The 11,416-nt window shown below is 40.0% G+C and overlaps 1 protein-coding gene across 1 annotated transcript; it reads right to left on the bottom strand.

Moving 5' to 3' along the window:
- Positions 1 to 557: 557 nt before the first annotated feature.
- Positions 558 to 9,726, bottom strand: LOC129441788 (translation initiation factor eIF2B subunit epsilon). The gene is made up of 16 exons (XM_073872914.1): positions 9,480 to 9,726; positions 8,913 to 9,037; positions 8,648 to 8,833; positions 8,394 to 8,571; positions 8,181 to 8,261; positions 8,017 to 8,094; positions 7,615 to 7,927; positions 7,235 to 7,380; positions 4,942 to 5,084; positions 4,716 to 4,819; positions 3,870 to 3,974; positions 3,680 to 3,770; positions 1,956 to 2,079; positions 1,747 to 1,872; positions 1,511 to 1,621; positions 558 to 807 (listed from the first exon to the last, which is right to left on the bottom strand). The coding sequence occupies exons 1-16, from the start codon at positions 9,618 to 9,620 to the stop codon at positions 748 to 750; spliced, it is 2,112 nt and encodes a 703-aa protein (XP_073729015.1). The 5' UTR covers positions 9,621 to 9,726; the 3' UTR covers positions 558 to 747.
- Positions 9,727 to 11,416: the final 1,690 nt, after the last annotated feature.

The raw sequence follows: 11,416 nt of genomic DNA, 5'->3' as shown, positions 1-11,416 counted from the left end.
GCGTCTAGTTCCCTTCTCAGGGAACAACAGTTACATACGTAACCCGAGACGTTTTCATTTGTCAAACACAACTTTGCAAAAAAGCATTTTGGTATGAATCAACATTCGCATAAAAAAGATACAAGCATTTAAAGCGAACAGTTTAGCATGTGTGATATTTTTGATGATATTCTCCTACAAGACACAGGGAATAATATGGATTATTTCCATAAAACTTCTTGTATAAAATGATTCAAGCACTTTCAATGACCTGTATCTATGCATGTAATACTTTTTTAAAAACTTCCCAGGGCCTTGAATTTTTTCCCCAGATTTACAAACTTTCAAGGATCTCAAGGACTCGTGGGAACCCTGAATGCATTGTTTTTTTGGAAAAGCATGCACTTATTAATTGTGCACAAGAAAATCACAAAAGTGTATTTTTAGTATACTTTAAACACTTCAATTCTACTGAAAGGTTTTCATTATTCAATTTTCAGTTGTTCCCAAAATTGAAGAAATTCAAGAACATAAATCCCATTTCAAAATAAATCTTCTATTCAGGGATAACGACGTAATCTGTTTATAAATTCATAATTTATTTGAGTCTATGCCATTACAATGTTTTTAAATAAGAATGACCACTTGTCTGCAGTTTCTGTGAATTTGTGGTCATTTTTAAGGGCAATCATCCTAAAAAGAAGTGTTGATGTATGTTGTTTAGGTTTGTAAGGTGTCTAAATGACCATCAGATATAAGGTTGGACGTTCATTCATCTCCCTCTGAAGACTCTTCAGCCTCCTCCAGCCACTGAATGAACTTCAGGAGCTAAATAAAGACATAAGTAAGAAGATATAAGAAGCCAAATTTTACACTACAATAATGCTATTAAAACATGAGCTGATCATTTAAATTAGTTCATGTAAATTTACTTCATTTGCGATCACTCATATATCACTCGCATTCAAATCTGGTATGAATGTGTGTAATGAGATTTGAGAGCTTTGGTCAATTTCACACACAGCTTTTTCACACAATTTTTAAAGACAACGTGAAAAGTGATATGATTGTTAACTTAAGTATGTAACGCGTACTCGAAATGTGACCTCTGCATTTAACCTATCCCAGTGAGTAAACCCAGAGCAGTGGCAGATATCCAGCACCATTGACTTCCATATTAGGAAAACAAATAATATGAAAGTATTGTGATAAATAGGGGCGTAACAATACATCAATATGGATCGGTACAACATAAGTGATGAAGAAGATATTTTGATAAATGATGGTACGCACTTAGCACACAGTTGATGGTAGCCATTGAATTCCACCGTATTTTTTTTCTACTATGGAAGTCAATGGTTACTATCGGCTGTGTGCTTACCATAATTTCTCAAAATATCTTCTTTTGTGTTCATCAGAAAAAATAAATTCATACAGATTTAGAACAACATGAGGATGAGAAAATGATGAAAGAATTTTAATTTTTGGGTGAACTATCTCTTTAAATGATGTCACATCCTGTGATACTCACTCCTTGATTCTTGCGGAGTTGTAGGCTCTTGTCCGTGGTGGCGGCCTGAGAGAACCAGCGCATGATGGCGTCCTCCTCCAAGATCTCCAGCTGGTACATGTTCATCAGAACCTCAAATGTGAAAATACATTACGTGACATAAAATCAGTCTGCACTCGACACATACATTAACTTTTTAAAATTGATAACATTGGATGTACAACCAAACTGCAAAAAGTCAACTATCAAAATTTTACTTTGACCAAAGCTGCCCAATGAGTGTCCCGCTCCAGAAAGACTTCCTCCACGGAGGCCAAACAGTCCATGTGGTCTTGAGCTCTCTTCACGTAGTTCTTAAAAACCGGTGCCCACTTCTTCATCAACTGCAGAGAAACATTACGCTCATCATTATCTTACTATAAACATTTAAATGTACACATGCAGGCATTAACAGACAGTCACTCACGGGCAGCAGATGTGAGGAGTATTGTGCTGTGGTTATATGAGCTCCCTGCTGATGAAACGGAAACTCAAGCACCACTCTGGTCAAGATCTGCATGACTTCCTTTAGAGTAATGTTATAGGCATACCTGAAAGAAGCAAATATATATCCCAATTTACATTTATGCATTTGACAGATAATTTTATCCAAAGCGATTTACATGGTATACTTTTTTTATCAGTATGGGTGTTCTCTGGGTTCAATTGAGATTTGAAAGAGAGCTTCTTACTGTGCGTTCACACCGGATGCGGAAGAGGCGAGTAATTTACATGTTAAGTCAATGCAAAGACACGAATAGGCATCCTGCGGTTGAAAAATCGGAACTTCGGTGGATATTCGCACCGCATTAATCAGGAGCTTGCTCTAGTAGTGACGTGATTACAGGAAGCGAGCGGAGTCACAGAAGCCCCTCCCATGACGCAAATTTCCATGTGAATGTTTCGAATGACTAGGGGCCCTATTTTAACGATCTAAGCGCATTGTCTAATGCTGCGTTTACACCAGCCGCGGTAGAGGCGTCAAGCGCGAGTGATATCAATTTTAAATTGACGCATTGGGGCTGGAGGTCTCGCGGCGTGGTAGACGCAATTCCGCCTCGTTCACGCGAATTGCGCAAATTGAGCATCTGGCGCGGTACGCGCTAATGGGGTTTTTTGTGCATTTTGCGTATGACGCAAATTTGCGGCTGACGCCCGAGTTGAAAATTTTTTAACTTTGGTGAATTTTCATGCCGCGTTAACCAATCAGGAGCCTGCTTGCTGCTGTGGCGGCAGCCCGGCTCGGAGTCACTCATTCAACATGAAGGAACGCTTGATATTGTCCCTGAGCAGTCACCCTGAGCTATAGACTGTTTCAGCAGTAACAACATAAACAAGCGGCTGTCGTGGTCGCACGTAACTTCCGGTAAACTCCGCTAAGAATACATAACAACGAAGTTCTTTAAACTTTGTGTTGTTTTTTTGCTTGTTATATAAATAAACTGAGATTACCTAGGAAACCAAAACATTTGTTATTTTCGATGAGGCATTTGTTCAAGAGATCAGTTTAGCAACTACTCAGACCATTAAAAAAACAAAACCAGAAGTAAAGTTCGGATCCAGACGTGTATCGCGTCAGCGCATGTGCGTCCGATGAAACCGTCTATACGACACAAGTTCTTATTTCTATAGAGACAGGAATAAAAATGACATTGGGCAACCTGGTAAGTTGTAAATACACATTTCACTTTTGAGTCACGTGACGTTTATCGACCCGCACCGTTTATTTTCCCCCTATATTAAGGTTACCGAATACAAACTGTTAACTCTCTCGATAAATGCACAATCAACATCAGCCATCTAGCAAACAGACAACCGCATAGCACTTGCCCCTCCCACAAGAAGCGAATTTTGTCTCTGACGCGCGGCAAGTTGCGTCGTGCGACGAATTGCCTAGTGCGCAAATGTACAGACAGTTGAACTCAAAGCCATCAATGGCTTTTCGCGTATTTTGAAGTGACAAATCGTAGCAGCGTAGTTTGGTGTCTAATTGCGTATCTGTTACGCAAAATGGGTAAAGGTTGGCAGGTCTGTATATTGTATGTTATGTTATATTTGATTTACTGCCTGGCAACTTTTTTACAAAAAATGCTGGGCGGGGAAAGAGTTAACGGTGCTTTAAGGAAAGTTAATAGTACATGCTTCACTTACTTGAGCGAGTTAATCTCAAGAACCAAATTATCACAGCCGATGTTTTCATCCAGCCCTCTCTGTAACGTACCATGAACCTCATTCTGAAACACTTTAAGTGAAGAAAATAATAATTGTAATCAAATTTTAACTTTTTGCAGAAGCTTGGAGAGGTAAACAAAAGAAAAAGTGATGATGTAATATTCTTCACCTTTAACATCATCTGGTTCTGGTGATGCCGAGTAAAGCATGTCATCTGCCCCATCACTGACCTCGCTCTCGCTGTCACTCTCAGGGTCAGGATTCAACACCAGACCTGTTCAAATGCAAATATTACAAGTTTCCTCTGCATCATTCTTAAGAGGGTCGAACACAGGACGCGCAGCTCAGCGCCGTGCCGTTTTAAAAAAATTTGAACACATTGCTTTCTATGAGTATACTCACACACCGGCGCAGACAGGTGGCGCCGCCCAGCTACAACTCAGGAAGTTGCTCAAATCCCTGTCGCGCCACAGAGCGCCACTCACACCTAGTTTAACATTAAATAACATCATATTTGTCCCAAATCAATAACAATTAACATTGGCTGCTAATGTATATTTTGCATTTTGAAGTAGACGCTATCTGACGAAGCTTGCGCTATTTAATACCTCAGAGTTGTATTAGACGCGACTCGATGTGGCGTGGCGCTGAGCTGCGCGGCCGGTATGCGATCCCCTTCAGGGTATTAAGGGTTGCCCAAGTTATTAAAATTACGCCAATATCGCAGATGTGCATAACTCAATAATTTAATAATTCCAAAGGTCGTGTATACTTTGCTAAAGTTTTAGCATAGAGACTTGCATATAATTATGATAATGGTAGTGATGGCTTGTGTGTTCTGACGTGTGGAAGAGGATCAATGAGGAAGAATGTGAAGCGTATATTTATTATTTTTAAATATCTGAATAAAGTTCAACTTAATTGTACAACCTTTAAGCAAGTTATTGCATATCACATTTTCCTTCAATACCGTGCAGCCCTTGTGGTATTATTAAAAAGTGACTAGAAGTCTCACCCCAAATGCATTCAACGAGTTCATCTTCCTCCATGTCTTCGACACTGCTGGTTTTCCATCTGTATCCTCTACCCTCTGAGCCCACCTCTGCTGGGTTAAACACTGACAACACATGCGCAGCAGAGGACATGACGCTCAAGTGGATCACACATCATAAACAAAACATTTATTAAACTTAAATGCAAAATGTGATTGACGTTTAAGGGAATAAAAGGAAATAAACACTTTCTGTTTGATTTTGTCTTTATTGGAGCCAACATCGTTGTCATCGCTCATGAACTCATCATCATCCTCTTCATCTTCCTCGTCTGGATGATGCATGGAGAGAACTGTTCCACCTGGAAGCGTGATGTCTGGACCCACTACCACCTGCAAAAAAACAAGAGTGACCAGCTAATCGTTTTGATCTCATGGCGGACATTTACAACAAAATAATCAAGGATCGAGGTCTTATTACAGAAAACACGCGCTATTCATCTCAAAAGCATCTTCGCCCAGGTTGAAAATATTGAACTCGAGCAAAAAATTTGCATGACACTAGGGCTGTCAAATTTTAATTCGAATTTCGAATATTCGTCGAATGTAAAAAAAATATGCATATTCGAACGTAAAACTTTGCATTCGAATTTTACCTGTGTCAGGAATCTCACGCAACGTTATGATGACGTAACTGACGCGGATTGTTATACAGAGCGTTAGCGGCTCAGCCAACTATGCGGAGCAAGCCAGCGTTATTCATTTGAAAAATAGCAAGAAAAGACAGTGGGGATTACGAGTCGGACAGAATACGTATTAAAAGGGCTGTGTGATGCTTCTTTGGTTTTTGGAGCATCAACTGGAATTCAACCGCAAAGTGAAACTAGCTGAGATGACAGAATTAGTGTCGTCTGGTTCTAAATGCAGTTTTAAAGTTTAAAATAACTGATCAACACGAAAGTGCCATAATACAGCTGCTTGTTTAGCAACATTAAAACCATATGTGCATCTACAGAGTCCACAACGCATATGAGAGAGTTGCAATGTAGCGCCACGGTGGCTTTATTTTTATGACTGACTGGAAACTTGACTTTCACCTGGACATTTGATATGCAAGTTTTTCATCAACATTATCTGCGTGAAATATAAACATGATGATCATCTGCCAACTCGACTGTTTCAGTACGTTTCTATTAATTACGGAGAGTTTGCTTTATTAACGGCTTCGCTCTGCACGTAAGTTAAACATTTCTGTTCTGTACTTTATTACTCGCTTATATTTCTACATATTTTCAACCAAGGAACACACAAAATATAATATAAGTTGTTGTGAATCGCGTTTAAGCTTGACAAAATTTAAATGACTAATAATCTTTCCCACTTATTTTGGCTTAAATAAAGATTCATTCGTTTTCATACTTTATTAGAAACACGTACATTTATCTACTTATATATTATATAAAATGCCCTATATTAATATGCATTGTCTATGTATGGCATTCGTTTTGTACATTTACAGGTGCACAAATATACTGGTTAATTTTGATTTCATTAAGACACTGTTGTGTTCTGTATTAACTGAGGCTCTGTAAATTTTTTTTTTAATTTAATTAATGTACGGTACATAAAATAATTTGTAAATGTATACATGGATAGTTTCTTGACTATGTTTGTGTTAATATCCTACACACGCTGGCTGTTGAGGCATTTTGCACTTCCAGATATCTATGTGCACTTTTGTTCCTTTGCATATGAATTTAAGAAATTATCTTTAATTTATTAGTGTTTATAACATTCGTTTAAACCAAAAATATGCTGTGCATGATTTGTTTATATTATTGGGGCTTTGTGCTGCGCCCTCTTGTGGGCTTTTAGGAGTATTTTCTCCAAGATAAAGTAGCTCTTTATAATTCGAATATAATTCGAATTTTATTATTTTTCAAGGACGAATTTCGAATGTACTTGTTCAGCCATTTTGACAGCCCTACATGACACGAAGTTAAATCCCGCAAGTGATCTAGAGCGAGTAACGCGATGCCCCGCGTTTGGTGTGTACGTAGCATTAGGTCAAAGCAAAGACGCGATAAGGCATCCTGTTGCGCGGATGGCACGTGAATTGAGCATTGCTGCGGGAAACATGCGAGTTGAAAATCGGAACTTCGGCGGATTTCCGTGACGTGTTAACCAATAAGGACCTTGCTGTAGTAGTGACGTGATTACAGGAAGTGAGCGGAGTCTCAGTGGAGTCACAGAAGCCCCTCCCATGACACAAATTTCCACGTGAATGTCTCAAAAGACTAGAATTTCATGGGTAGCTTTCACGCACGAATGAAACAAGGAAACTCAAATGTTTGCGCGTCCAACTACGCACGAATAGCGCGTTTTTTGCCGCCTCTACCGCGGCTGGTGTGAATGCACCATTAGTCTCCCAATAATATTCATAGACCGACTTAATCTTTACATTTATGTCTTAAATTTATACATTTAAACTCAAATAAAAGAGTTTAGGTACTGTTCATTTAAATTATGTCATATTTTCTTACGTTGTATGCGAGCACACACTGTTCATTGAGAGTGACTCCATGCTTCACATCCACACCATCACAGATAACTGACTGCTGGACCTTTACATCCTTTGCAATATGGACTCTGTTCCATATATAAGCTCTGTCCAGAACCACATTGTCCCCTAAGTAGACAGAGCAGACGTGTCAAACAAATACGTGTCACAATCACATTTGTTATATATTTATACTTTTTATATATACTATATGAAAATAGTATACACTATATATTTATATATAATATTTTCTCAACTAATTGAGTTAAATTAGCATAATACATTTGCTTAGCATTGCAAATAAAATCACTGCCACATCATAATATCAAAACACAGAGTAAACGAATTAAGTTAAGACCGTACCGATGACACAATTTGCACCAATCACAGTATTTGATATGGTGCAGTTTGCTCCGATCACTGTATTTCGGCCGATGAGCACGTTCTCCTCCATCTGGCTGCCGTGACCCAGACTGACTCCCGGCTCTCTGTAAACGTTATGTCTGGAGTGAGTACAGCTCTGGCCTTCCTGGTCCTCAAAGTTGGCGTCGGGTGTGATGGGGTAGATCCAGCGCCGGATCATGTCAGAGGAGACAGAGTCATACATGAGAAGATTTGACACCCGGGCCCCGTATCCATCTTTAGTGACGTGCATGTGAATCTGGTTTCCTAAGATCTATAAGAGAAAGAAAGCTTTTATTAAATAAGACAGATGTGTATGAAGTCTTTATAAAGCATTATGAAGTCACTTCTTGTGTTCTTGACCTCCTCATTGACTAAAATCCCACGAACAAAGTCGTTTCTCGTCTGGTAGTCGAAGTTGTCTGTGAAAAGTTCAGCAACCTAAGACACATAATCTTCACTTAACATCTGGGTTCAAGATCTAGCAATATATGTATTATGTAACATAAATGTAAATACACACTGACCTGTGGAGAGCAAATGCTGATATGACAATCCAAAAGATCATACCGAATTTCAAACTCATCACTCCCGCTATGGAAAATGTTCTGTAGGAAAGACAAGGAACGAAATCATTTAGTGTCATTTATAAAAAATACCAAAAAAATCAAGTGTTTTGATGGGGTGAACTATGACCCTGTCTTAAAACGTATTGTAAGATTCATCATTAAATATCACACCATAGGGAACTGAAGTTTCTTTAAGCTTTGAGCTCTCTGATAATGAAGAACCCGCTTGCTCTTGCTGTCCATGGCTACTATGATGTCATCTTCCTCACAGCGAGTCTTGTGGCCGGGCGAGGACTCTTTGAAGATCATGGTCATCACAGAAATATTCTTCTCCATTTTGCGCCGCACCCTGTGATACAAAACACCACATACTGGTATAAATATCAACATCAAGTTTACTGACAGGACTCGACCATGACACTTACCTGTGCTCTTGTAACGCCTGCGAAACATCAATGTTGGACACCACGTCCCCATACACCAGCAGAAAGTCTGAGCGGACCAGCGCCTTGGCGTCCACGTCCCTCAAAACATCCCCGAGGGACCGGTACAGGTCAGAGGTGATGATGTGCACTGTGTTTGGAGATGTGGGGCGACACCATTTCGACTTCCTTTAAAATAAGATACAAGACATTAAGCCATAAGGATCGCGATCGATTATCATACAATAACAAAGTCAAAGTGTCTCACTGTAAATGTTCTTTGATTTTGTTGGACATCCAGCAGCAAAAGACAAATGTCTCTTGGACTCCAGTAGAGGTCAGAAACTCCAATGTGTAGTCAATCATGGAGACATTAGCCAGCGGCAGAAGGGCCTGACGTGAAAAAGCAAGTGAGAAATAAAAAATCTGAATCGAAGTAATGCTAACTCTTAAAACAATAACTTACCTTACATTAACAGACATGCCATTGTACCTTGATATATACTGTGGGTCCGATTGAATGATCACCATATTTAAATACTATGGTATTAATTTTATACATAATATTAGCATAAACCAGTGTTCAAAATACCATAGTATGCTAACTTACATGTCCAAAACAACAGTGCACTACCTAAGCATTTGATCTTATGATTATGCATTTAGACACATGTAGTACTGAATGATTAACATTTTGTATGCCGTGGTACAAAACAGATTTGGCATTGTAGTCCCAAAGTGATATGACAAAGAATAGTATGATACTAGGATGATCAGTATGGTGTATGGATCCAGACAGCAGCATGTGCTCGCAGTGTGGTTAGTTGACTCTCACCCGCGGCTGGTCTTTGGTGATGGGAAAGAATCGGCGGTTAAAACTGTCCGCGATGAGAACAGCCTGCAGCGGATGCTCCTCTTCATCCTGATCCGCTCCTGTCTTCCGAGTGCGGTTCTGCTTCCCTGCTTTGGCTGCCATGTTTGTCACTCATAAAGTGTAACGCAAAAAAGTAAATACTCGAGGAGAATCGCAATGAGCATGACACTGTGGTTACGAGAAGGGCGGGGTTTATCTGCACGGAAGTCGCTACCTCGGTTACATCGGCTAGAGGGGATACAGCTACTGACAAATCTCGCGAGATGTTGGGTTTAGGGTTAGGTTTGTGGTAGGATTCGGATAACAACAGTGTTCGAGATTTCACGTAGCTGTATCCCTTATAGCACCAATCAATGAAATAATTTTCCTGTTTTTAAACTCTTCGTTATTTTTATTTGACCAGAGTCATTTTAGTTGTGAAGACAGTGAAGTTTTGTCCACACCGCTGTTCAATCACATTTACATTAAATGGCTCATTCACTAACCAATTGTTACAGTCAACCACCATTTATTCTTGACACATCTTATATTTCGACATGCAGTTTCAATATGCTATTTACAGGGTAGAGAGACAATTACGAACATAAATATGCTCACACAAAGACGGGGCGTACCAAAAAGGGGGGGGGGCATAACTTTAAGCAAGAGGCGTAACTTGTCGTCCAAATCACACAGCGAGATGTCAAAACGAGATGTTGTTCACAATCCGCTCGCATATGCCGAGTTCAGACTGCACGATTTTAGCCCTGATTTTGACTCGCCGACAGGTTTTGAGAAATCGCCGACAAATGGCCGAAATCACAGGCAAATCGATGCTCGTGCACGCGAGTGACAATCACACAGTGTGAATTATAAAAGACGCGTTCTGAGAGGATCGCCGACGAGTCGCCGACACCCGCGAGATATTTGGCATGCTAAATATCTGGACCGGTCGGCGATTCAAAATCATGCCGTGTGAAATGTGTTTTGACTGACAATAACATCGGCGATGACCTACATCCAATGAGAGAGCAACATACAGGACAGCTGGAAGTTCGGGGAGGAGTCTCTCCAAACATTTCCTCATTCATAATTTTTATTTCTTCTTCTTTCTGTTGCAAATGAGCGCACATGCAATTTGTATGGTAAACTTCTTGCGGGTGACCATTATTAATAATAATCCCAGTCTCACGTGAGAACTCCGGTCTTGCACGCGTGACCTCGCGCTGTTTCCTTCGCGTCACTTCTCGCGTGCATTTGGTTGTGAGACGTAGTTTGCAGCCCGGGAAAAAGTTATCGGCGATTCTTCTTACGGTAAAGTCATGCAGTATGAAAATCCCTGTCGCCAATCCATCATGCAGTCTGAAACAGCAGCGACTGAACGCTTCCCCAGATAATCACGCAGTGTGAAACCACAGGTGACCCGACTAGTTTGAAAATCATACAGTCTGAACTCGGCAATACGCACAACCGGCGCAACGTCATAGAATAGGTGCGTTCCATTCGACAGGGTCCCTGAGGTGTGTTCACTGCTCCCTACTCCCTGAGCACGGTATCAGTTGAAGTGGACTTCACGGACAATAACCGCTCATTTGGAACGGCCTGCAAACGTCAAAAAAAGTCAACGACGGGGTCGCGCAGATTGATATATAACATCAATTTATATAGGACTACATTCATATTTTAATTTATATTTACCATCACATTTAAAAAATGTACAATATACAATAAAAAAAAACATTGAGTACTACGTAATGAAAAACGTATGTTTGTTATACACTTTAATTGACTATAGACGGTTTCAGCAGTAACAACATAAACAAGCGGCTGTCGCGATCCGCACGTAACTTCCGGTAAACTCCGCTAAGAATAAATAACAGCAAAGTACTTTAAACGTAGTTTATTTATATAACAAGCAC

Source organism: Misgurnus anguillicaudatus, chromosome 2, assembly GCF_027580225.2.
Source record: "Misgurnus anguillicaudatus chromosome 2, ASM2758022v2, whole genome shotgun sequence".
Classification (NCBI taxonomy): domain Eukaryota; kingdom Metazoa; phylum Chordata; class Actinopteri; order Cypriniformes; family Cobitidae; genus Misgurnus; species Misgurnus anguillicaudatus.
Note: the sequence above shows the minus strand (reverse complement) of the source record. Positions and strands in the feature narration are given on the sequence as shown.

Excerpts from the sequence above, each read along its gene's own strand:
- LOC129441788 (XM_073872914.1), bottom strand. The coding sequence starts at position 9,620 with ATGGCAGCCAAAGCAGGGAAGCAGAACCGCACTCGGAAGACAGGAGCG. Across the intron at positions 8,834-8,912 it reads AAAATCAAAGAACATTTACA|GAAGTCGAAATGGTGTCGCC; the intron begins GTGAGACACTTT and ends CTTATTTTAAAG. Across the intron at positions 3,771-3,869 it reads AGAACCAGATGATGTTAAAG|TGTTTCAGAATGAGGTTCAT; the intron begins GTGAAGAATATT and ends CTTCACTTAAAG.